This window comes from Numida meleagris, chromosome 17, assembly GCF_002078875.1.
Source record: "Numida meleagris isolate 19003 breed g44 Domestic line chromosome 17, NumMel1.0, whole genome shotgun sequence".
NCBI lineage: Eukaryota > Metazoa > Chordata > Aves > Galliformes > Numididae > Numida > Numida meleagris.
Genome location: NC_034425.1, coordinates 8,358,187 through 8,384,121, shown reverse-complemented (window position 1 = coordinate 8,384,121; position 25,935 = coordinate 8,358,187). Strand labels below are relative to the sequence as shown.

Genomic DNA, 25,935 nt, shown 5'->3' with positions numbered 1-25,935 from the left:
CCGGGCGGCGCCCGTTGCCTGGCAACCGCCGCGGCCACTTCCGCTTCCGCCGCCCGCGCACCCCCTGGCCGCTGCAGGCCGGGCCGGCCGGGCTGGCGCTAGGTACGGGCAGGTGGCGGCGGAGCCCAACGACCCGGTCCGCGCCGAGGCTCTGCCGCCGGGGTGAGTCGGATCGGAGGCGCTTAGAGCCGGAGAGGGGTTCGAAGATGCTTCCTGAAGCCGCCCGTCGGCTCCTCGCGGCGGGCAGCCGGCCCCGGGTTCGCCGTGCTGTCTCCTCGGGCGGCGTGAGCGGGTAGGCGGCAAGGCCGCGCCGGAGGGGGATGGCGGGCGCCGAGAGCGGGAGCAGCGCCTTCTCCATGTCCTCGGTCGTGGCAGACTGGAGCTTGGTGTTCTGGACGCTGTGCTCGGTCATCCTGCCGGTGCTGATCACTCTGTGGTGCAGCTTCCACCGCTCCCGGCGGCAGATGCTGATACGTGACATCTTTTGCAAGAGCAAGCACGACTGGCACTACACGGACCTCTTCGGGCAGCCCTCCTACTGCTGCGTGTGCGCGCAGCACATCCTCCGCGGCACTTTCTGCAGCTGCTGCGGGCTGCGCGTCTGTGAGGGATGCCTGAAGAAGGCCGACCAGCATTTCCTCTGCAAGGAAATCGTGATGAGGGGCGAAGGTGGAGCCCACGGCTCTATGCCGCACCACTGGATCAGAGGCAACGTCCCACTCTGCAGCCACTGCATGGTGTGCAAGCAGCAGTGCGGCACGCAGCCCAAGCTCTGCGATTACAGGTACTGTGATGGAGGCTGGCTTTCTGTGAGAAAGTGTGATGCCATCTCTGTGTTGTGCTTACCACAGTATTGTGGTAAAAGCATTGCGACAAAAACAAATTGAAAGAACCTAAAGTGGAGATGGGTTCTGGTGGGTAATTTCAGTCATAGATTAAGATAAGATATTGCATCTTGTGTCTTCTTGTTCTCTTATTTGCATTTCTCCATCATGATACGCTAGCTAGTAGATAATTACATCTAGAAGGCTAAGTCCAAGAGAGCTTGTATTTTGGGGACAGATGTAAGAAGTTTCTGACACACTTGTTGTTTGTACATTGTGATCATTGTGGCACAGCATGTGTTTCAGGTTGCCAAAATACGCATGCACCTCTGCAAAATTGGCATCTGATCAGTGCAGCTAGAAAAAGCAACCCTACCACAACTGTTTTGCTTTTCCCCTTTAGTAACAATCCGAATAAGCTAATAGGAAGGTTTTAAAAGCTGGTGTAATATAATCCATTGTTAGAGTTTGTGGTAAGAATGATAAAAAATTTAAAAGAAAACATTCAAGGGCTCATACTGCCATCAGTAAAGGTGCTCTTAAAGTTATCAGCATCACATGTTGGGCACGTTGTGCCAGAATAGAGAGCTAATGGCCCACACCCTGGGTGCAGTGTGAAGTACGATCTTTGCATTTTCCAAGGATGTCAGCTGTCTGCTTTTCTTTACTTATGTGTCATACTGTCAGTTTCTCAGTAAGTCAGCAGAATTCCAGTATAAAGGAACATACTGTCAGAAACAAAATCTTGAGAGAGTGTGCCTAGAAGAGTAGGAAAGGGGGAGGAGAAGAAAATTTGAATTCAATTTGAAAATTGAATTTATGATGCAAAGGGAAAGGAGAAGAAAACACAGTGACTTGATAGTCAGTGTCTACAGTAGAGGGCAAGTATCATTGCTGCTCTAGTTGTGTGCTGGATTAACCAGAAAGACTCCAAAAATAGCATTCACAGCTGCTTAAACTGAGGCTTTGGATGTGGCAAGTGAGGATTAATGTTGTGCAGAGGCTGGCAGGAGGTGCTGCAGTATTCCCTCTTGTTCCAGTCTGTTTTCCAGAGTGGCTTCTAGAATAGGCCAAAAAGCTGAGCAGTTCTGCATAACAAAATGCCATGAGCCTTGCACAGTACTGTGTAACATTCGGGGTTTCAGACTTGAGAATATTATCACTTTTAAGAAATGTACTAACGGAGTCATTTAATGTAGTAGTAACACTTTAAATTATTAAACCATACTGTAGTGTATGCTCAGTAAGGATGGGTAGGAGTTCGGTTTTACATATGAGCTCTGAGTGTGACTGTTTATACTGCACACACTGCAAGAGAATATTTATAGCATCTGGTTTTTGGAGTTAAAAGAATATAATTAATTTATAAGAAATTTATTTTACAGAATTCAAATATTTTTGTAAATGTTAAAGGACATTATCAAGTTCTGTATTTTTTGTAGCTAATAGATCATCCTTTGAAACTCTGTAGACTGGACAGTCTTCTCTGTAATGTACTTAGAATATTTCTTGTGACAGTGCATGTAACATAAGTACTTTCCAGAGGCAGTTTCTCTCTAAAATAAATATACAAAATCTATGTGGCAGTAGATTGAGGATTAATTTTCTTGATTTTTGGTCTTTTTTTCCAGATGCGTGTGGTGTCAGTGCACTGCACACGATGAATGCATGTTGGATTGTTTAAAGATTGAGGAGTGTACGTTTGGAGAATTCAAAGACTTAATTATTCCACCGTACTACTTGTCTACAATCAACCAGATGCGTAAAGACAAAAGAACTGATTATGAAAAGGTAATTGTCTACTGCTGCTTGTTTTTGTAACATATTGTCTAGCTTCTGTTTTTTAATAAAATCTGAAAATTTGGTAAAGATGTGGGAAGAAATATTCTTTTTATATCACAAGAACTGTTGCATGCCAAAACCATGCATGAAAAACATCACTACTTGAACAGTTCTGTAATGTTTTGTTACTTCTCTAGTCCTGTGGTGTTTGTTGTCCTGGACGCCACAGAATGGAAATCTTCAACCTCAGTGTGCTGAAAATACTTGTTTGTTTTGATGACTTCCAACTAGTCAGCACTTAAAGGGGACAGGTTTTGGAGCAAGACTTGAGACGTTTTCAAACAGGCAGAATTTGTGCAAGTTACTTCTGGTTGCCTTTTTGCAGGTAGTACCTTACTGCAGAGAACACTGGATCCCAGTAATCGTACTGGCAAATACTCGTAGTGGGAACAACATGGGTGAAACTCTACTAGGAGAATTTAAAATTCTGCTGAACCCTGTTCAGGTAATCGCAGTGAAAAGCCACTGTAGTAAAATAAAAGTTTAAACTAGAATCAACATCACTTGGCTTCCACAATGGCAGTAAGATCTTGAGGAAAAGTAAAGGAAACAAATCCGTGCAGTTTGTTCTGTTAGAAAGGTCTTTATAAAGACTAAATTGCAGAGGTCTTCCCACCTTTGTGTTTGTTCTGGCTCTTCCAATCGTTGTGCAGTTTTCTATTTATAGTAATACATGTAGGAATTCTGATAATAAGTATCCGGCTCGCAAAGTAGCATACTGGTTCTTAGAACATGGAATAATTAAATCTTAATTTGAAATGTGTCTGTTCAAATCCTTGCTTTGCTTGTGAAAATGCTGGTGTTCGTAGTTGCTGTTCCGTGCTGTCACTTTCCCCTTAAAATCTGTGGAGCTGGCACAGGATGTTGACGTTATGGCAATGAGTTGTTCCTTGGATTTCCTGGCTGCACCTTAATATTCCTCTTTTGAAGTTCAAAACCAAGCCTTAGAATACAGGCTAATAGAAAACACTGCACCTTTGTTTTAAATGCATCCCAGTAAGGCTTTAAAAAATAGACCTCTTTGTATCTTGAACATGTTAAAATAACTTTCATTTGAAGTCTTTCATCTTTACAAAATTTGTCAGTGTTACTAGATACAGGCTTTTCTTAGGACTTGGTCAGCTTGATTTAGCAATGGCATTTATTGCTAGTGCAGCACCTGGAGCTATTTTGTGACCTTGGGAGACTGAATCCAGTTCATAAAAGTCAAAACAGCTCGTTTGCCAATGTAATATTATAAATAGAGAATGTTTATTTTGTGTTAGAATGAACATCTTGAAATTGTTTATCTGTGAGGCAAATCCTGAGTCACGTTCTGAGAACTTATGGAACTTATTTTCTTTGTCTTAGGTTTTTGATCTAAGCAAAATTACACCCGCTAAAGCACTCCAACTTTGTACCTTGCTGCCTTGCAATGCTGTCAGGGTTCTTGTCTGTGGTGGGGATGGTACAGTAGGCTGGGTCCTGGATGCAATCGATGAAATGAAGATAAAGGTATTGTACTTGAAATGAAAAGCTGTCCTATGGTGAAATGAGTTTTGGAGCTGCTGAAGTGCTACAGCCTGATCTCTTTCCTGCATTTATCACATTCATCTTCCTGAATAAGTCTATGGAGAAATATTTGCAGAACTGCTTATCCGTACTGGGGACAAAAATGCATCCTGTTCTGGATCCCTGTAGCTCAAGAAAAATGTGTAAAAGCTTTGGATTTTAAAAGCTGATTTTAAAACTGCTGCAGGATATCTTATACGTTGTTCTTTCCTCTTTGTCTGAAGTTATCATCTACTGCATCTGTTCATGACAGTTGTGTACGTGACACCTCTGTACCTTAGGTAGTGGCTTTGTTTCTTGGAGTGTGTAAATTTCTGTCCATAATTGAATAGTATTATGTATGTGAGGTTTTTTAGAACTAACATCACTTCAGTCTTGTAAGAGCCTTTGTGTGTTTCACTATGGTTGGCAGCCTTGTGTATCCTTTCTGTCAGTCTCAGCGTGCGTAGCAGAGCGCTTCCCCAGAGATGCACGCAGTGACAGCGTTAGTGATTTACACATCGCTGCAGCAAGTGGAAGACTGGGAAGTGAGATGAGTAGTTCAGGCTTCCCTTTTTCCAGAGCCAGAGCATCATTTTTCTGAGGGGTTGTTCCATTCGCTATTAATAATGCACTGTTTCTCTACTGTGTTTGCATTTTCTTTTCTCCCCACGGTGGCTTGACATTGCCTTTTTTTGCGTTATCCTTACTGTAAGTGCTTCAGCCGGCCATCTGCTGTGCTAATATCAGCAGCTGTGTCACTCAGCACTAGGTAACAAGCTGCTCCAAAGGTTAATGGTGTTTATATAACTGGAATGTTTGGGGAGAGAAGGTGGAAAATGAATGCTGAAACGGTAGCTAACGTGCCTTGCTTCTGTATCCTAGGGGCAAGAACGCTTTATTCCACAAGTTGCAATTTTACCTCTAGGAACAGGTAATGACCTGTCCAATACACTGGGCTGGGGCGCAGGTTATGCTGGAGAGGTCCCTGTGGAACAGATCTTACGAAATGTGATGGAGGCAGATGGAATCGTGCTAGACAGGTAAGTAATGGTGGAAAGGTAAATTCTGTAGAACCAAATGTTACTGTTGGTCTACTGATACTCCATTAAAGCAGTATGTGTAAAGTTCCCAAGTGGATTAGGAAACTGCAGAATAACTGAGGCCCAAAATTAGTCTATATTTATTTGTTCTGCAATGCTTAACTCTTTCATGATGTAATTAAATCTGAATCTTTTGAGATTCTCAGCTACCGCTTCGATACTGAGAAGTCTCTTTGTCGTGAGTCTAAATAATGGCTGTTGTTTTTCAGATGGAAGGTTCAAGTAACAAGCAAAGGATATTACAATTTAAGGAAACCAAAGGTATGGCTTGCAATTACAAAGATGGATTCTATGAAATACCTATATGGTTATACTTTTCTGGTTACCTGCTTCCCATTAGTTGTGGTGACTTTTAATTCCTAATTAATAATGCTTAATAAGATCATAAATAGAAATCTTCTCTTACAGGTATTCACAATGAACAACTACTTCTCTATTGGACCTGATGCTCTTATGGCTTTAAATTTCCATGCCCATCGTGAGAAGACTCCCTCTCTGTTTTCCAGCAGAATTATCAATAAGGTGTGTTGAGTAAAATGACTCTTTCCAAGTTGCTGACTTGACTTGTGCCTGTTTTTTAAATGCTCTGCGTGATTTTTCCCACCAGTGTGACATAAGTTCTTCAAATTAAATATTCGTGTTTCATATTAATTTCTGTTCGGCTGATTTTCAGCTCTCAGAGCTGTTTGTCAAAGACTACATTATTCTGAAAGAAAATGTGTCTTCAGGCATTAGTGAACTGTAGTGATACAGTCTCTCTGCACAGCTGCCCTGATGTGCAAGTATGTTATGTGTGCATTGTAGATGATAAGGTTTGCAGGACCGTGACTGCACATGAGCATTTACAGTAGGCTTCATATGCATTGTCTTTTTCTAACAGTGTTTTCTGTTTTCCCCCTTGTTTTTTGTAGGCTGTTTATTTTTTTTATGGAACCAAAGACTGCTTAGTACAAGAATGTAAAGATCTTAACAAGAAAGTTGAGGTAAGTTTTTTAACTTGTTTATTTGCTGGACAAATAGTGGAGTATAAAAATTTAACTTATGAAAGGAAAGAGAGGAAGTTTTGCAGTTTACAACTCTATGATACTTGTGTAAGAATAGCTCTGGGCTTAGTGGAGTTTTTCTGACGTTGCAGGTTCCTTTGCTATCTGCATCTTACTTCATGGAATTCACGCCTTTGAGCTTATGGAGAATTCCTGAAATTTTTTCTGGGCTTGGCTCAGGTCTCAGTTCAGCTACAGGCACCGAATTAAAATCTGTGCCAGAGACTTACATCAACAAGAGGGCTTTTTTGTTTTGTTTGTTTTGTGTTTTCTATTAACAGAAATTGATTTCAACCTGTGAAATCACAAGGTATTGATCTTATTGTAAAGTCAGAAGTCTTTTTTTTTTTTTTAAGTATGAAAAGAAAATGCATTCTACTTGTACAGGGGCAGTTTAGCTCACAGGCTGATTTTGTAGTTTTTTTTTTCTTCAAGCATAAGTCTATTAAATGGATAAAAAGAATAATCAGCATTTGTTGCAGTTCTGAATTTGCTATGTGATAATTAAGTTCTGTTTCTCTTAAAGCTAGAGTTGGATGGCGAGAGAATCGAGTTGCCCAATTTGGAAGGCATCATCGTCCTGAATATTGGGTACTGGGGAGGTGGCTGTAGGCTGTGGGAAGGAATGGGTGATGAACCTTATCCCTTGGCAAGGTACGCAGTACCTCCTTTCTTTTCCTTTTTGCCCTTTTGATGGTTCTTGCAGCGTAAGCAGTTCCCTCCATTAGGCCGTGCTTATGTAACCAGTCTCATCTGAAAGTAAGGATTCCTCATGAGAGCAGGTTGTCTCAAACTTCTGTTTTCTGTGTGTTAGAGACTTTGAACTAAGTGCATCCCACACATCAGGTTTGATTTTTCTCAAGTGTCTGGCATGATTAAGCAATAGGACTAAGGAGACTATTAGAAATAAAGATGCGTCCATTTCAGACTATAAAAGAACATAGAAGTTGGCTGGAGCAACGCTAAGTAGTGACAAATTAGCGGCCTGTGACTTCCTACTTTAGAAGCCATGTATAAATACATTTCATAGTTCCCTTACAATGCTTATGAGGCTAAGCTTCCAAAAGTTATTTGGACAAAGTTCTTTGCCAAAATCAAAAGAAAATAAGCAATTATCTGTTTTTTCTGTGGATTAATGACGGACTAAAATGACTGAAAGACAAGAAACTTAAAAATTTCTGGAACAGAAATCCACCAAGGGCCGTAAGCATGCACTGTAAGTCTCGGAATGTAATATAGCCACAGCTGCCAGTAGCTAGGTAGGGTATACCAGCTGGAGTATTGCTCAGTATTTGACCTGCTTTTGTACAGCTTCCCTTGCTGTTCAGTGTGACTTACTGTTCAGGAGAAATAAATAATTTTAACATTAGTCTTCTCCACGGTAACAACAATGAAAGACTGTAATGTTTGGATGGGTGTTCTAGAGCTCATAAGCCTCCCTAAAAAAGAGTCTGCTTTCTTATCCACAGACACGATGATGGACTTCTGGAAGTTGTTGGAGTTCATGGTTCCTTCCACTGTGCTCAGATTCAGGTGAAACTAGCAAATCCTGTTCGTCTAGGGCAGGCACATACAGTGAGGGTAAGTGGTATTTATGAACAAGTTTCCCTAAGTCTTTTTCAGTACACAGCATACAGCTTGAAGCGCTCAGCTGTGTGGCCTAAAGTTGCAGTTTGCAGTTGAGCTGGATGTTTCTTTACTTAGTATTAGCTGATATGCATAATTAACAACCTCTCTTGCTGTGGTTGGTGGCCTATGAGTACAAGTAATTATGTACTAAGTTTCTCTCCTGCAAGTCTCAAACTGTGCAACATCAGTACATTGTAATTTAAAAAGGTATCTTCAGAGCTACACTGGACTGCTGTGATTGTGTGTTCTTCTGTTTAACACTAGCTGATCTTGAAGAGTTCAAAGATGCCAATGCAGGTGGACGGAGAGCCGTGGGCTCAGGGGCCATGCACTGTTACCATAACTCATAAGACACATGCACTGATGTTGTATCATTCGGGTGAGCAAACAGACGACGACGCATCCAGCGTGTCTGAGCAAGAGCACGTGAGAGAACAGACAGATGAAGATGTATAGATTTTGTGGGATGCAACATAATACAGTGAAGAACTTCAACCCGTTATAAACACTGAGAATGCTTAATCTAGCTTAAGGATTATGCCGTAAGGTTCATACTTGTGAATTAATTAGGGTTGAGGAAACCATGCTTTCACATTCATGAACATTTTCACAGCTGAATTTCCACAACTGTTTTGCCTTTTAGACTGGCGGTGGTACCCAGCCTCTCCAGTTGGAGGAGTTAGTTACTGTAATGGCAGGGAAGGGCCAGATGCTGCAGTTCTTCCTTGCTGTAGAATAAGATCTTCTGCACACATGCAGTATTGCATGCAAAAGGTTGGATACCCTTGGAAAGGAGAACAACTGGAAGTTCAGCCTTCTTCCACCTGTTCTTTTTCCCAGGATCAGGTCCAGAACAGGAAACCAGAATAAGTAGAATGTGAGCTGTTGTTTCTGATGACAGCCTGCATCTGGCTGCCATCTCTTCTTGGGAGCAGGATGAATTCCTTTTGGTGTACCTCCTTGTGCAGTACATATCTTATAGAATTGAGTGGGAGAGTGGAGGACGTGGGGGCTCTTGGGAAGGCAATTTGCAAGTAAGATGTTTTTGGACCAAAGGTTTGTGCGAAGGGTATGTTAGCAAATGACTCTGTTAGTGGCTTTGTAAGCCCGAATACCCAAAACACAACTTAAAAATAGTTGTACCGTGACTTGCACTGAATGATCCTCTGACTGACTTTGCTTCAGTTCAATGAAAGATTAATTCTAGCTTTTGTAAATAGCAATGTATTTTAGTTCTTAAGGAGGCTTGTTGGAGGAAAACTTGACAAAGGAGCTGTCTGTTTTAACTGTGTATCAGATGGTTTTAAGGAAATAATGATGGCTGGCAAATGTTTAGGGTTTTTTTAAGAGGCTTTTTAAAGATCTTGCTTTGCAATTACCTGAGAACAATTGATAGCAAGTCCATCTGTTAACTGTTTCAATTTGAGGAGGAGGGCTAGGTTTGCAGAGGGTAGCAGGTTCTGTTGTTCACATCTATCATTGGACTGGAGGGGAATGAAACGTTTTGACTTCTGACTGGCCCTAAAGGAATCAAAGATACTCTGTCAGCCCTGGGTCTTCATCCCCCGTGTGAGTATAGGGCCAGAAAACTGTTAGTGGCTTATACTCATATTAAAGGTTAAGAACACATACACCAGTGCATGTAAACTGTTGGTTTGACATATCTGAAGCTTCTCAGGTGCAAACGTCATCACAGTTAACAGAAGTAAAAACCTGCTTCCTTTTTTTTCCTCTTATAGGTGTTTTAAACCTGCAGCAGGTGAGAGCTATGAGTTAAGATTTGAAATTTGTAACCAACTATTCTGTTAAGTCCAGTTGAGTTATTGAATAAGAAGAGAATTCATGCTGAATGTGTACTGCATAAGCAAAGGTCGTTAGAGAAGTTGAGGGGCCCGAACTTTGAAATGTTGCTGCTTTTGTCAAATTCCCCCCATCATTTTTCATTTTCTCTTTATGCTGACCAAAAGCGATACCATTAGGTAAAGCAGGTTGTCTCTAGGTTTTGTGAAAAGAAACTGTTTTTCAACCATCTATAAAACAAAAGTTTGCATTAACTGCAAATGAACTATTTATATTTTAAAATAATTTATTAAAGCCTCAGTGAAGTTAATATTTTTAAAACCTTTAACTGTAATCCTCTTTGGAGGGCATTTTTAAATTGATAGTATTCATTCTAGAAAGTGTACGTGCTAGGTCTGAAAATACTACTGATTATCTGTGCATTTGTAGTCACCTGGAAGTGTGATCAGAGTATAATGAACTGTAAGGCAGAGGCCATTTGTAAATGTCATATTCCTCAGCCTCACACACTCCATCTTAATTGTTTTATAGTATGTAAATACAGAGAAGTCTATGTAAAAAGTATTTTAAAATATGCAAAAACATGCAATGTTAGATAAACCTGTTACCCTCACTGTTTTTGTTGTTATGGAGCTCCAATTTGTAGCATCAGAAGACTTCTAGTTGAAAGTTATTTTTATTTGGTAACTTACAGACATGAGCATCCTAAAAATATTTAAGTTCAATGTTGTGGTTCTCACGTAACTCATTTACAAACCAATGACAGGTCTCTGGAAAAGCAGAGTACGTGCTATGAAGGGCAGTGTTTTCTCAAAAGAAGTTGCACCCACTGGCCGCTTGATCTAAACTGTTCAGAGTGCAGTTTAAAGAGCTACCTGACATTGGTCAGATGATTTTTCACATCATCTTATAGCTTTAAGAATCTTTAGCAGTTCAGAAACTTCCTTCTTTGAACTCCCAACATCTAGAAAAATGATTCTGAAAGCTTCCCTCTTCTTTTCTCCCATCCTTCACCAGTAGGTAAGCTGGTTTTCCACATCTGTTTTGCCTGAGCGGGTTCCAGTGATGCTGTGCTGTGTTTGTGCAGACTGGATCCTCACACTTCTGCACTTTGCCAGGAATCCAGTCCTAAATGTGTGAAATACTCTTTAGGAAATGGAAATGTACCAGTACCTTTGCAGAAAGCAAGGAGAATGAGAACTGAAAGTAACATCTAAGTGTGCGTTTGTTGGCAGAACCCCTGGTGAACTGTCTTGTCTGTATTGGACAGATCATCCCATTCTTGTGTGTGGGAGTGAAAAAGTTTGTTTCACAAATTGACTCTTGGTGATTGCAGGAAACAATAGATAGCAAGTTTAGCTGTTACACACATGGAGAGCTTCTTGTAAATTTGCATTTGTCATGTGGAGAATATGCTGTATGTGTCCAGTTTCCAATCAGGCATGTGGTCATCCTTCTATTTTAACTATATATAGTTGTCATGTGTATGACAATAAAAGCTTTTTCAGCAGATGTTAGCACTAGAATCGGTTGGGAAGTCTTGCTGCTTCCAGCACGCCATCCTTTCATTTAAATGTGTCCTCTTTTCCACTGGGTTGCAAACAGAGTTAGTTATTTTGAGTTCCTCCTGTGGAACTGTTTCAGTCCAACTTCAAAAAGTAAATATGAGCAATGGGCTCCCAGATTCTAATGCTGACATTAATTACTTCCTATAACCTGTAATATAGCTGTAGTTGTTTAATGTTCACATGTGCTTTAAAACTGCTATGTTTTTGTTTTTTTTTAATGTTGTTGGTGCAGAAAGCCCCAGTACAAATAGCTGCTGTACAGATAGCTCCCCGAAAGCACTGCAAACCTTACCATACTGCAGTACATCCTTCACCCAGAAGAGGGGATTCTGCAGCTGGGTCTCATGTCCTGCACAGGAGGACTCTCCCTTGCCCTCCTACTGATTAATATAGGGAAAAATAATGACAAATAATGAGTTTATTCTGGCAGTCTTCATACGGTGTAACCTTGTATAAAATGTAGAGAGTGAATAATAACAAAAATTGTCAAGCACTCAAAAGTGGTTGCACAAAGTTGATTTTGAAGTTTGATTGCAGCATACACTCACTTTACAGAAGCTTGGTCAGATTCTGGTGGCATCCTTTGCTGTAGGTTCTCAGCCCTCTGAAATGCAAACAACAAACTGAAGGAGAGCCTCTCTGTGCACGGTTTCCTGCCTGGCTCAAACCTAGTTTGTTTACATGCGCGTTGAGAGGAAGGTGTATGTGTGCATTTTCATATGCACAGAGCTTTTTGTCTTAGGTTTTGTTTGACTTCTTGATTTATGCATTTCTCTGCTTTGAGCTTCCTCTTTGATACTTTATGCCAGCTAACTTGTCAGCAAAGCACACGGGAAGGGTGTCACACAGCAGCTCACCTTGTCGGCATGTTCAGTCACCTCAACCACTAATTAACTCAGACTAATACCTGGATAATATTAGAATGGGCACCACAGGTGCAGCGTTTCCAGCCCCCAGACCTATTTTCACAGTACAGTTTTTGCTCTCTGCTGTTGGGGATGAATGTCCACATTCTCTGCAGGTTCTTGGAACCAGGAGCTGAAGGTTCTTGTTTCAGTTCAGCCAATTCCTTCTGCCTCTATGTTACATGCACTGATGCTCACAGCTTTTTTTAGTGTATATTATTGTATATGACTGGTTAAAACAAACCAACTTAAAGCACTGTACCTTAGCTGTAAACAGCATAACAGTATGAATGTTATAATACTTCTTTTTTACTTAGGAACACTTTTTGGAAGAGCAGCACTGCAACCTAGCTAGTTAATCTATGGGTAAGAGTAGGACACTTAGGAACCATCACATGTTCTAAATGAAAATCCTTTTTTGTTCTGTATCATACCTAGTAGTACTTGCAGTTTTTTTAAAAAAGAAGCAAGATTGTACTTAGTTAGGAGTAGACTAGGACATCCTTAGATTTAAAAATAGTAGTAGCATCACTGATCCTGTTGAATGTGAACCACTTACTTAAAAATGCTCTGATTTTTGCTCTGAGACACTATAGCTGCATCTTGAACACAGGAAAGAAACAACGGAGAGCACTTGTTCATTTAGCAATTAGGTGTACTGAGAGAATTTACAAGTTCTGTATTGCAGCATTGTTTAGGCCACAGTTCTAAAAGCACAGCGTGATCAAAATTTCTATATCTAAGAGTGCTGAATACCCAGTGCAGGTTCTGGGCATCTCAGGGAGAGACTTCAGCTGGAGTAAAGCCACAGGCCTCCATTAAACCTAGTGATGTTACACTGTAACATCAGCTTTAGCTGATGTGCTTTAGCTGAGGATCTGGCCTTTACTGCTTGAAAGTATGAATGTATTTAAAATTTTACTTCTCATTAATAGTACCTTGTTTACTGTGCTGTAAACTCTTATTATTGTATAACGTTATTGCACTGCTTTGTTTGCAACTTGTTTGCAGGTTTCAGCATAAATCCTTTTCTTCTGAAGGGTTAGTGGGAGCTAATATTGTGAGTTTGTTGCATTCTGAGTCTTTGAAGTTTACATCCCTCAAAAGCCATTTTGTCACCTACCAACTGTTGTAATCCTTAGAGTACCTCCAGCCATCTTCTCTTTGTAGGGTTTTTATAGTTAAACAGAACGGGTTTTTATTTTTGTAGCTTGTAACTTCAACTGTATACTAGTTATTCCTATTTAGTAATGAGTGATAAGAATACTGTACAAATGTGACTCTGAAAAGCTGTAACTGTAATAATAACTACTTGCAAGAAAATACCAGCATGTTAAAAGTTTAAAAAAGAAAAGTTATTCTTTAGCTTGGAAATACTGTGATACTGTGACTTGGAATTTGTATTGGATGTGTGTGCATATTCTGAAGTTGTTTTAAATAAGAAAAAAATAAAACCTGAGCTTAACATGCCAATAATAGCTCAGAAGGGGAAAATGTAAACAGTTCTTTTCAACCAAGAAAGTAGACATTTAGGACTGGGTGGGTTTTTTGCTTCTCTTACAGAGCGCTGGAGCGGGAATGGTCGTGAAACAGTTGTTTCGTTATGGTGCAGTATAAGTGTCCAGCCTCAACAAAAGCCATCTGCACCATTCCCTCCTGCACTTCCAGAAAACAGATCTCAGAGCAAAACTGAATGTTCATCGCTGTAAACCGCGTGAGATCTTTCTTATAGCATAGTACTGAACCTCCAATGCGAGTTCTGAAGGCAAGTTGTCACGTGGCTCTCGACATTGCGATGTCGTTAAATGCCAAATTCTTTTTCCTTTGGTGTTTAAAAGAAGATGGGTGAAAAAGGACAGGGTGAGGAGGTGGGACTGTGCAGCCCTCACCCCCAGGAGCTGGGCTGTGTCCTTGTAGTGCAGTGCAGGCACACGGTGAGTGTGATTCTGGAACTTTCCATAAAGCTCCGCTTCGTTTGCAGTTCTCATTGGCTTAGTCCAGTATTTCTGAAGCAGGTGATGCTGGCATTGACCTGTGCACTAGTGACAGGTGCACTCTAGTGATTACAGAAGGGTAATACGTTTTATTTGCTTGGGCGAGGTTCTGTCTATAAAAAGCCACACCTTCAGTGAAGTCACAGTACGCCATCAGGTCCTGCACCTCGCACTGACAGAAATGAAACTGAAACCTTTTGTCTGTAGTCAGTTGTATTGCAGCCTGTTCTGGTGACTCAGGCTCCCCCGAGGCTCTTTGGAGGAATGTCAGCTCCGTGTTCTTCATACAACCTTGCAACTGCAGGTTTTCAAAGGACTGACTCTGCTACTGAGTTTCCCAATACGTTGTTTTGTTGTCTTGTTGTTTGTGCTGTATTTATCTGTGGTCTAAAGCGTGTGGATTAAAGTATTTAAACTCAGTCTTTCCTCTTTCTCACTGTACACAGAAGCAGAGGTGAGTTCTGGAATCCGCACCAGCCCGGTGCTGAAGATGGCTGGCGCGAGGTAGAGCGCGGCCTGAGGCCGTGCAGCACATCCCCGGACCGGGGGAGGGGACATGGGGCCTGAGGAGCGTGCGAGTCAAGGTTGAAGCTCTGCTTTTTGCTAACGAAAGTGAAAACGTAAAATATTCGCTGAAAGAAAAATCGGTTGCGTAGGAGCCAAAGTCATGTGCGTGTAGGGTAGCTGCGGCCACCTGAGCTCTGACGGTGCTTTCGGGATCTCCGTGTTTTCCCGTTAAGCAGAAGCCGTCGCTGCAGACGGGGGCACAGCCCGGGGCCGCGCCGCGCGCCCGCACCACCCCGGCCTCCTCGTCCCGCCCGCCGGGGCAGGAGCCGCGCGCGGCTGAGGTGGGGGCAGCGAGGCGCGCGGTCCGGCCCGCCCTCACCTCAGCGCTGAGGGGCAGAGCGGCGGCGCGGGGCGCGGGCTGGCGGCTGGGACGTGTGCGTGGCAGCTTTCGAAAACAGGGTGGCCTTTGTCGTCGTCGTCGCCTTTTGGCCAGCGCTGCTGCTGCGCGATTGATTTTTCGTAAGAGGTATGGCTAAAATTAACTGCACTGGGGCAGCAGAACTGCAGCACCCCGAGTGAAAAGCTCGGCCGGCATTCATTAGAAACGTTTTCTCCATGAGTTCTTACAGTCTGCGTTTAAAAATGTTAGAAACGTGTTAGAAAAATGTTTTACACCTGGCTTTCAGCCGTGGCATTGTGCCCCGTGCGGCCCCGTCCGATGGGTGCCTTGGCTTTGGTGAATTCTGCAGAGCCCCGTGAGCCCCAGCCGGGGCGCTGAGCTGCGCGAGGCAGCTGCAAACCACGCTGCAAACCACGCACCCGTCATCTGGGTTCTGCTGGGAATCATCTGGGTTCTGCTGGGAATCATCTGGGTTCTGCTGGGAATCATCTGGGTTCTGCTAGGAATCATCTGGGTTCTGCTGGGAATCACCGCCCCTTGCTGCTCCCAGACACAACTTTCGCTGCTCGATGCTGAAGATCATCTGCGTTTCTTTTAAACAACCCCACGATTTAGTTCTTAATAGATCATCTTCCTCCATGCTTTTTCAGTTTGATTTATTGTAGGGAATGCCCGTCCCACCCTCAGCGAGGATGCAGCGTTACCAGGCAGGGCTGTATAGCTGAGGTGGAGGAGATGTGGCAGTCCAGGCAGACCTCTCAGTGCAGAGGACACCTCAGCCCGCAGCTTTTGTTCCTTTCTCTCTGCCTACTTTTGTCTAACTTGCCGAGTCACACAGTAAGAGACCAGTCATTGGAACATGAGAGTATCTTTATTTTTACTTTCCTTGCTGCTTGCTTCAAGCCTGAGCATGGAAGAAAACCTTTAGAGTTAGGGTTTACAATTAATATTTTTTGAATTTAAAAAAACCACAGTTCACTTGACAATTGAAACAATCAGTCATCTTCTACAAGATGACAGGCATGGCAATAAAACAGATGGCGTAAAATCGATGTCTGCTGCCCTGACAAGTATGCCTAGCTGGAACTTGTGTATCATGTAGCATCTAATGTACACACTGAAGCCTGTGGCTGATACCAGTACGAGCAGCAGATTTATACATATATAAGCATTCATTTTTCTAACTAGTATTTTACTGATGTGTTTCATTTGTCAAATTAATGCAGATTAGGGCATTCAGTGGGCAAGGATTTCACCAGTTACTCTCATTTGTACATCAATATACAAATCATGTAACATACTCATGGCTTTACTAACACCAGGATTCGTTTTCTTTCTAGACTGGTTAAGTCACGTTCTTTAGAGAAGTGTAACTGAAATTCATGCTGATATCTGTTTTATTTAAAACCATTGTAGCTTTGATAGTGTCACTGGCTGAGTGAAACCACTCTAGTTTTTCTGAACCATTAGATATCATGCCGTAACTAATATTTAACGTTATATCAGCCTCGATGTTTTGATAAATCCAGAGATATCTGAAATACCAGTTTTCAGAAGCGTGGCAACTCAGCTGTCCATTTCTCATTTTGTTCTGAATTAACAGACCCTCATTCTACCATTTTGGTTCATTTCTGGCACAAAAACAAAGCAAAAAAACAACCCCCCCCTAGTACAGTGGCAGGCTTGTTTCAGTGCTCGTGGTAAATCAGATCATGTCTTACGTGTTACATACTGATGTCACATTTAAAGATCCACCCTTGTCCAGAGCAGCAGAGTAAGAGCTCTTCTATCCTTAGCTTGAGTGTCACTCCATGCTATGGCTAAAGGAAGCCCAAAGACTTAGAGGTTAACGCTGACACCCCTTTGAAACCCAAAGAGCAAGCAGATAACAGAAGAGCTAGACCTTCTGCACAAGCCCCTGGAGTACCTTTTTTCCCCGTGAAAAAGGGGACAGGGTACTCCTTCAGCATCCCACTGGGTGAATCTGCAGCCCTGTGCCATGGCCAAGCAGCTCATTGGACAGGATTTCTCAGATGAAACTGCTCATGTCCCCACAGCTGAAGAGCTGGAAATGCAGGGAGAAGTAGTTCTGACTGCACTTCTGGTTCCTAGCAGGACCCATCCTCCTTCCTCACCTTTCAAAGTGTTTTAGTGAGACTGTGCATTGGAAGGGTGGGGCTCTTGAGATAGAACAACCATTCCAAAGACAGCAGTCACACTTTCAGATCCAGCATCAATTCCACATACCATTCTGGCCAAAGGAATGGAAGTATCGGAATTATGCTATCCTTTGCAAAGTACTATGAGCTTTCAAACCAAGTAACCGAAGACAACAAAGTCTAAATTCCTGCAAGTCTCTCTCTAAAACTCTTTGACTAACACGAAATGTAGTCAGAGGTTCTTTTGAGCATCCTGACAGTTCCCTTTCAAACTGTCAGCAGTAGCTTTGTGTTTTATTTCTCAGCACATACTAAATCCCAGTAGAGTCCAAGAATTCTGTCATATAAGCTTCCTTGTTCTTCATGGGGTACTCCCAAGAAATTAGAGCTAGCATAGTAAGTCCAGAGGCATCACCAAGGTACAGGCTCAATAACTATGAGATCCAAATACCCCGATTGCCTACTGATTGTTTTAAAGTTGTCATTAAGAAAAGTTGAGGTGCAGATTCCTCTGCACACGGTGAGGACTTCTGGAAACATAGCACAACCCAAAGACCAGGAGAACTAAAGATCCATTTCAGAGGAGATGGAAGTGTATTCTCTTTTGTGCTAATTCCCTGTATGTTTCAGAAGATTTATGTGCCTGCTGGCAGGCGTCATACAAAGAGGAAACATCATTCTCTATGCACTATGCTCCTCAAACCAGTCACAGTAACATAACAGGAAATCCAGTCTCTGCCAACTAAGCAAATGAAAATACGCCAACAGGGAATATCCTGCCTTACAAAGAGGACAGGAGACTCTGCTTTAAGTGAACAGCACATTTACGCTCCTATGCAAACCAAAAATACACCCCCTGAACTCAACACACACCACAGATATTCCGCAGAGCCTTCACTGTGAGGATGTGAAGCATATTCTGGGTCAGAACATGACATGGAATGCTTCAACCCAGACTATTGTTACCGATCCACACTACTGCTACACAGGATATCTTCCTGAAGACTCTCTGTGATATATTCACTGTCATTTATTTCCCAGTGATTCTGACACCATTTCTTATCCATCAGCTCTAAAAGTCTCTAATGAGATTTGTCATAACGATTTCCATAACTTAGTGTCACGAGACCTGAACTTACCTATTTCAGTAGCTCATTCTGTACCGTCTCAGCGGCAGCTACACACTGAGAACACATACATTGTGAATCCTGGCTACAGATACCAGTCTGAGTACAGAGGAAAAGTTAAGGCAAAACTGAGACCAGCCTCAAAGCCTGAAACATTTTTCCAGGGAATCTCTCCTGTTTCCTTCCCATACAGTCACTGCTACCTGTGAAACACAGACTTGAAAACTACACCTGGAGATCCTTCACAGCAAATGCAGAAGCTACAGCAGCTACTGAAGCCATTTCATAATGGGCTGTATCCTAACTTTGCTTTTGGAAGGACAATATAGTCTTTGCAAATCATTTCTCCGTGGTTTTTACTGTCATGGTTTACTAAATCACTATCTTAAGGCTTTAGCAATGCAGGCCACAGAATCATCCGATATCGTAAACTACCTGAAAGAGTCATTAATCTTCATCTTAAAAACAAACAAACAAACAAAAACACCAGGACTCACCCAAAAAAAAACCCCACAATCTTTGACACTGCTCAGATTAAGACAAGCAAGTAAATAGTTTATGAATTCAGCGTACATTTTATAGCTACAAAGATGAGATGCTGCAAGGAGTGATTACCTGCCTGCCAGTACCCAGGCAAACTACTTTAAGGTGCCAGACCTTATGGGTTCATTTGGCAGAGAGAGAGAACAGTGCCACTGGAAAATAACCAGAAGGCGGGGTGCACAGCTTCAGAAAACTGGGCTTTGAATTTATAGATCAAGTTAAGCTTTTCCTCAACAGCCAAGAAAAGCACGAACCCTCCATCACAGTGGAGCAGCACACCGATCTTAGTAGCCTTTGTGTTGGGTAAGCACTTTTCAACATCATTATGCCAGGCTGAAATTTTGGAATTAAACCACTCGATACACCAAGAACTGGTGTTCCTACCCAGGCGGCTGTCCGGCCCGTACCGGTCCATGCTGCCGTAGCAGATGCCAATGCCACAGAAGTTGTTCTGCTGCAGTTCCACTTCCCAGTAGTGGACACCTCTCTTGAAGCACTGGAACCCCAGCACTTGGGGACAATCAGTGAAACGCTGAGGGTGGTGGTTGTAATTCAGTAGGGCGTCTGAAACGGACATCTTGGTGTATCGCTCAGACAGAGCCACTTTGTTATGAGCTGTGTTGTAATCCAGTGTGATGTTAGCAGCATCTACAACGACATGAATCAGCAGAAGGTAATAAAGATCAGCGTACTTTTGTTTACTCACTCTTGTGTAGGCCGCATATTTCAACATCTTTATCAGCTCTCCTCCACAGTGTAGGCAGCTCTGGCCGCAGTAATAGCTGCTGGGCTGACCTGCAGCTCTGTGTCACAGAGCAGGCAGACAGGGATGGATAAGCATCCTTCCTTCCTACATCCCCACGGGTTTCCCTCACCACCCAAGCATATGCCAGCAGCAGAGGGAGACTGCCAGTCTGGCAGTGGAAGGTACGCGCTGCCTCCACGGGCTCACAGCCTACATTTAATTCCAAAGAAAAGTGCAGTGGGTTTCATCGCATTTCTAGGCTCTCCCTAAGGCAGTCATTTTGGGAGAAACCAAAGGCATTACTGACAAAACTTCATTTACTCTCTGACAAATACCAGAATACTGAAGATTAATTTGATTCATCTGGCAAAAATCACTTTAACTTAAACTTCGTGTCTCCTTATGCTCCAGAACTTGTAACAACTATTTTATAACCTACTAAAGGCCATCTACGTAACTAAACCCACTCAGAAGTCTTTTTGCCAGGTGACCACAAAAGTCACATGACACCAGTGCAATAAGCGCAGAAAGTTCATCTTTAAGTAGCGTAATGTTTTGTATCTTACACTGCAAAAGCTCCACTCTGGTTTTTTTCAGGAAGCTGCTAATAAGTTCTTTCATTTTAGCAGCAGTTGCAGCACTTGGTGCTCCCGTGCTTGCTGCTCCCATGCTTGCTGCTCCCACGTTTGGTGCTCCCACGTTTGGTGCTGTGTTGACAGAAGAAAAGAGAATTTGGGCAGTTGGGAAGAAACTCTGTATGCTTAACACAGAACCAGAAAGGTTCAGGATGGAGTGGACCTCCGGAATAATCTGCTCTAGCTTCCTGCTGCAAGGAGGGCTAACTTCAATAGCAACTCAGGCTGCTCACTGTCTTGTCAAGTTTTATACTTCTTTTATAACATACCACCATTAGCAATCATCTACTTACCATTTTAGGAGCAGTCAATGAAAATCAGAGTAAGAATCCCAAACGTCTGAACTTACCAAGTTTAACAGGATTCTTTTTGTCCTCTGTAAAATAAAAAAGTTAACTGTTAGTTTACTCGATGCCAACTGTAATGTCATCGTCATGGCTCTTCGAAAACTGCAGCAGTAGATAAAGCTGACAGTCTAGCACATTGAAGCCACCCATACTGGAACGCTACACAAGAAACACGACCTACTATTTGCCTCCTATTTCAGAGAGTCATCCAGGCTTAATCTCCACTCTAGGCTGGAACACATCAGGGGAAGGGGTTGCCTCAGAGTGTAAGCAATCTGGCCATCAAGATGTCAGAGACTGCTTCTAATCATACTTACGGGTATCTGTCTCCTCCAGCAAAGTGGTTTTAGCCGGGTGAGGGATTCTCGCTTTGTGGGGATGCACTTTGAGGGGAAAAAAAACAGAACATGATTAGCTCATAAGCAGAATTCATAAAAGTCCATGGAACACGCAAGCAAGATGTTTAGTACAAGTAAAAAAGGAATATTCAATGCATTGCAAGGCAGAAGAGCAGCGGGGTACTGCAGGCACCAGAGGGTAAGGAGGCTCGGCTTCACTTTGCAGTCCACACTGACACTACTACAAGCTGTAGCTAATGCAGCGTTGTATCTGTGCAGTTTGCTTCTTTACAGCTCACATAGCATCCATCGCTAAATAGCACAAAACATCCTGCCCTTCCTGTTCCCAAGTGCTCATTACACATAACTGCTGCCTCACCACCAGAGCAGAAAGCTCTGGGGTATCAGCTTGAACTCTTCTTCAGTGGTAAAGCCATGGTTAGGAGAGGATGATGTTCCTGAATACTTACATTCTGCAGCAGCCTTTTTTCTAACAATGGGTCTGTTTGGGGAAGGCACCAAAGGGGGCTTCATTTTCACAGGTGCTGGTGCTGGTTTTGCTGCAAGAGCAATATTTTACATTATGGTCTGTATTGCCAAGAAGAGTAATGCATGAACAATCTTCTTTTTCAGGCGTGTGATTAGAACTTAAGTGACACTTGGCAGAAATGGAACTGCATGGAAGTTACCCGTGCCCCAAACCAGAAGATTAACTTGGTAAGTAGGGCTTTATCCTACAAAACTGACACCATTAGTACCTTTACAATTGTTTAGCCATACTTCTATCACTGTTAAGGCATTTTATGTCTCCCTCTTAAATCTATATCCTGACTGCGTCCAACCCTACTACATAATAAAAATGTAAATTACTTAAAAATAAAGGACGGGCTGCGCCAGAGTGGCATAGTATCACAATACTCATAACTTATCCAAGTACAGATAAAAGTGAAGCACATTTTGTTCTCAAATTGTTCAGCCCAGACTACACATTTTTGTTTGGCAGTGGAGGATCATGAAAGTTAGAAGACACAATGTATATTGGTCGGCTCGATTTGCTGCACTAGTTTTTATATTTGGATTGGAGGGGGAATCTCTCTCATCTGAACTGAAAGCCAAGCCATAAAATGCCAGTTCCCACAGTGATACAATACCGTCCCCTCTTTTCTCCATAGGCACATTCACTGTAAGTTTGACAACGTCTTTAAGGTTAATGGCAGACTGATAAGCAGCATGTATCATGTTTTGGTCCATTTCAATTACTGGGACAAAAGCCTCTCTTACTGATGTTCGTTGCAGTGCTGCCGCTCTCTGAAATGAGAAATGGAAAATCTCATGCAGACCATCTTGTGTAAAGAAATACAACCAGGTTACTTTAAGTGGGCTGGGTTTTGTGCATTTATCTCAAATGCAAAAGAACAGAGGTGACAATTAGACAAAGCCATGGCAACATTTCAGCAGTGACTCAGCAGCCCGTAAGCATTAGTTCCTGATACCTGAAGCAATAGGAAAGATCTCCTGGACTGCCCCCCAGTACGGAGATGTAACACCTCACAGAGATGAGCTCTCTCCCTCAGTGGCCTTTCTGCACGCAGCAGAAATAGTGGCTGAACTGGGGAGAGGTGGAATCGCAGACAGCAGTTTGGTCCAGCATTCTTCCACTCGTATTTGTGTACTCACCAGTATATTTTGTTATAGAAGGTTCTTGCATGTGACTGCATTATCATTTGACTAAAAGGATCTGGAGAGCAGGGCTACCAGGGCAGTTTTTTGTGATTCTGCATTCTAAAAACTTGAAGGATTAATTTGTATCTAAAGGACGCATTACCTTTAAAAAGAGAACATCATCATCTTCAGTCAGTGCCATCTCAATCTGGTCTCTCAGAGACTGAATTTCGTTCTTCTTACCTCCCAGAATTTTATATATGTAATCAAACTTATTGCAAACTCTTTTTTCTTCGTCCATAATTACTTTTAAGGTCTGGTTTTCTTTTTCTTCAATTAAGGCTTTAATTTCCAAAAACTCAGCTCTCAACAAATCTCGCTTTCTGGCAGCTGTCTCCTGAAGCAGACAAGAACAGGCAGGAGCTGCTTTCAAACGAACAGTTAGGGGAAAAGTGCTGCTACTAATACTACAAGAAAAAAAAAAAGTATTTGGGGAGCTTGTAAACTCCAATTACTCAAAACTGGAGATAAGAAAGCAACGTATTTCTGTGTAGTTTAGAAAGAAAAGTCATTTAGTCCTGAGAAATTAAGACAGTTCTGTGTCAAAATCTCTGTTCCACGGGGCCGGGCCAGCCGGGCCACCTCGTGGTTAGGAAAACTGGCAGCACCGTGCCATCCGGCAGCAGCTCAGACAGCATGCTCACTGGCACAGCTGCAGTTCTTTCAGCCTCAGATGGGTGCTTGGTGGCATCTCAGATGAACACAACGTTAATCCTGATCCTGCAGGAGGTGTTCCAGAGGAGCACAGAAGGGCTGCTCCCCTGGCGGCTTTGCAGCCTCCACCAGGCGGTTCAGAAGGGATGGTACGAGGGAGAAGTACCCGGCACAGCACTCAGCACACACCAACCCCAGTGGTCGGGTGAGAGCAGGGCTAGGCCGTGCTAAGTTATGGGAAAGATTTCTGCAGTGGTGCAGCCGTTACCGCTCACTAATGCTTTAGCTTGGGCTGCACAGATGCACACTTTCTGGTGCAATGGGAATGGATGGGTTCATCCCAGTTACCGCTCAGGTACATCACCACGTGGGGGTGAGAGCCCCTGTAAGGAGGTGGGGTTTGCTCCCATCTGCCACGGAGCTGCTTGGCTCTGCCAAAATGTCTCCTTTCTGATACTTCTCACCGAGGTTCTTTCCTGACAGTGCGACCTCAGTCCCACAACTACTGCCACAAGAGAACAAGAGAACAAACAACAACATTCAGGAGCCAGCACACACCAAGCAAACAGTATTATCACTTACAGCAGCTTGACTTTGGATTGTTTTCACAGAGTTCATTGCTTGTGCAGATCTTTCACTCTGGCTGTGCAGCTCTGCCAGCCTCTTCTTCAGTGCTGACTGCAAGAGAGGAGACCAGAGAGCAGTTTAGAAAAGGCGTTGCCATGCTGTCAGTCAGGTCATTGTTACTGGAGTAAGCATCACAGTTACAGAGAGTCCTAGATAACCACTGTAAGCATCTAGTACTACCCATTTAAAATCCTCTGCTCCTGAAGCCTTACAGAAGGTAGCAGTGCTCTCCTGCACTCACGCAGTTTGTGGAGCCAGCACCCCCACCTTTCCCAAATGCAAGATGGGCATCCTTGCGTCATTGTCCTGATAAGGGGGAATGCTTTCATCAGCAGAGCAGTTCCCAGCGCTGGAAATAAACTTTGCTTCTGCTCTTAGACTGGACTTTGGGCACTAGGTAAATACTGCTCTTCACCCTTCATTTTAACAGAGTGTTTTATTTCTCAGATGTGAGAGGAGCACATTTTGCCCGTGCTAGAGATCTCCCTAAACTACTTTTATGATTCTCTGCTTTGTGAGAACACACCCCGAGCAGCGGTGCCTGCAGTCTCTCGGTAAGGCTGCACAGCAAACCCTGCGCACAGAGCAAGAAATGGACTGGGCCAGGGTCTCACTGGTCCCACAGCACTGCCCCAGTCCTGGGGGCAGGAGCACAGCCTTAGAGAGAAGGAAAACACGCAGCAGCTCTGGAGACGCACTTATGCACGCGCCGGAGGGCAGCCAGCCATCTGCCAAGGCCACATACAGGAGCGCAGCCCAGGACTGGCTCCTAGCACTCTGCCACCCGTGGCCCCGCACACATTGGGCACCACCATCACCCCAGGGATGCGGAGAACTCTGCTCCGGGCCAGGCCGCCCCATCCTCACCTCGGCTTTGGCTTTGGCCTCCTGCAGCGGGCTGGCGTGGCACAGCTTGTGGCTCAGCAGGCAGAGTGAGCAGATGCAGCAGCCGTGCTGGCTGCAGAAGAACTCAAAGAGCTTGTTGTGCTGCGGGCACTTCCTCTGCTGCAGGTCCCGCACGGGCGGGCACAGCTGGTGGTCGCGGAAGGCCGGGCTGTCGTGGTGCGGCCGCAGGTGCTCGGGGCAGAAGGAGGCCATGCAGGTGAGGCAGGTCTGCGTGGCAGCCGCTCGCAGACAGCTGTCGCAGAAGATGGGGGCTGCCTCCTCCTGCTCTTCCTCCTCGCGCTCGTCGCCCTCCTTCCCGTCCCCGGCCCCGTAGCCCTGCAGCTGCTCCACCACCCGGCACAGCACCGTGTTCTTGCGGAGCTGCGGGCGGCCCGGGAAGGTGGCGCGGCACTGCGGGCAGCTGAAGTCCCGCACCTGGTCGGCCCAGGTGAGCTCCAGGCAGGAGGCGCAGAAGTTGTGGCCGCAGGGCACCGTCACGGGGGCACTGAAGATGCAGAGGCAGATGGAGCACGTCAGCTCCTCCTCCAGCGCCGCCAGGTTCGGCTCCGACGGAGCCTTAGTCAACGCCGCCATTCTCCCGCTGCTGCCGCCCGGCCGCGAGGAAACGAAACTCGGGCTGCGGCTTTCCGGAAAATTGCGTGAAGTTTCCCCGCCTCGAGGGGGGCGCGGCGGGACCGCCCCGGCACAGCGCGGGGCTGCGCAGAGCGAGAGCGGCGGCCGGGACAGGTGCGGGGCGGGCACCCGGGGGAGCCCCGGCTCGGGGCGCGGTGTAGGCGGGGAGGTGCGATCCGCGCCGCGTCCCGCCGGGGCATCGCGAGTCCGGGGCGGCGGCTGCGGCGTCACCGAGGGCTGTGGCGGAACGGCGCAGAGGTGACCCGGGCGCTGCCCGGCACGCCCCGAGCTGTCACTGCTGTGTGCTGGCAGAAATCACCCTAAGTATTTCCTCTTCTGCTTTTTTTTGGGGGGGGGCTTTGCTTTTTCCTCAAG

General features: G+C 44.2%; 3 protein-coding genes across 9 annotated transcripts in view; 2 read left to right on the top strand and 1 right to left on the bottom strand.

Annotated features, from left to right (window-relative positions):
• DGKE (diacylglycerol kinase epsilon) lies at positions 48 to 21,756 on the top strand. 4 transcript variants are annotated; one of them, XM_021414678.1, is made up of 11 exons: positions 50 to 784; positions 2,456 to 2,615; positions 2,992 to 3,111; positions 4,017 to 4,160; positions 5,082 to 5,239; positions 5,509 to 5,560; positions 5,708 to 5,821; positions 6,211 to 6,282; positions 6,869 to 6,996; positions 7,812 to 7,923; positions 13,808 to 14,657. In XM_021414678.1, exons 1-11 carry the CDS (start codon positions 321 to 323, stop codon positions 13,859 to 13,861), a joined length of 1,578 nt encoding a protein of 525 aa, XP_021270353.1. In that variant the 5' UTR covers positions 50 to 320; the 3' UTR covers positions 13,862 to 14,657. The 4 variants fall into 4 exon arrangements, with proteins under 4 accessions (XP_021270356.1, XP_021270353.1, XP_021270355.1 ...); XM_021414680.1 differs by lacking the exon at positions 13,808 to 14,657 and adding an exon at positions 21,673 to 21,756 and having other exon boundaries at positions 51 to 784; XM_021414677.1 differs by having other exon boundaries at positions 51 to 784; positions 8,236 to 14,657.
• SCPEP1 (serine carboxypeptidase 1) overlaps positions 7,812 to 25,935 on the top strand; it is a 34,939-nt gene continuing 16,815 nt past the window's right edge. The window contains exons 1-2 of one of the 4 annotated variants that reach the window (XM_021414683.1): positions 7,812 to 7,923; positions 21,673 to 21,756. In XM_021414683.1, the coding sequence (XP_021270358.1) occupies positions 21,718 to 21,756 (39 nt within the window). In that variant the 5' untranslated portion in view covers positions 7,812 to 7,923; positions 21,673 to 21,717. Of the gene's footprint in view, positions 7,924 to 15,166; positions 15,272 to 21,672; positions 21,757 to 25,591; positions 25,675 to 25,935 lie in introns of those variants that run through there. The other 3 variants (XR_002443815.1, XM_021414682.1, XM_021414685.1) reach the window with 3 other exon arrangements.
• Positions 15,998 to 25,661, bottom strand: TRIM25 (tripartite motif containing 25). The gene is made up of 9 exons (XM_021414670.1): positions 24,910 to 25,661; positions 23,998 to 24,093; positions 22,865 to 23,098; positions 22,191 to 22,347; positions 21,510 to 21,599; positions 21,019 to 21,084; positions 20,704 to 20,730; positions 20,286 to 20,426; positions 15,998 to 19,622 (listed from the first exon to the last, which is right to left on the bottom strand). Exons 1-9 carry the CDS (start codon positions 25,519 to 25,521, stop codon positions 19,090 to 19,092), a joined length of 1,956 nt encoding a protein of 651 aa, XP_021270345.1. The 5' UTR covers positions 25,522 to 25,661; the 3' UTR covers positions 15,998 to 19,089.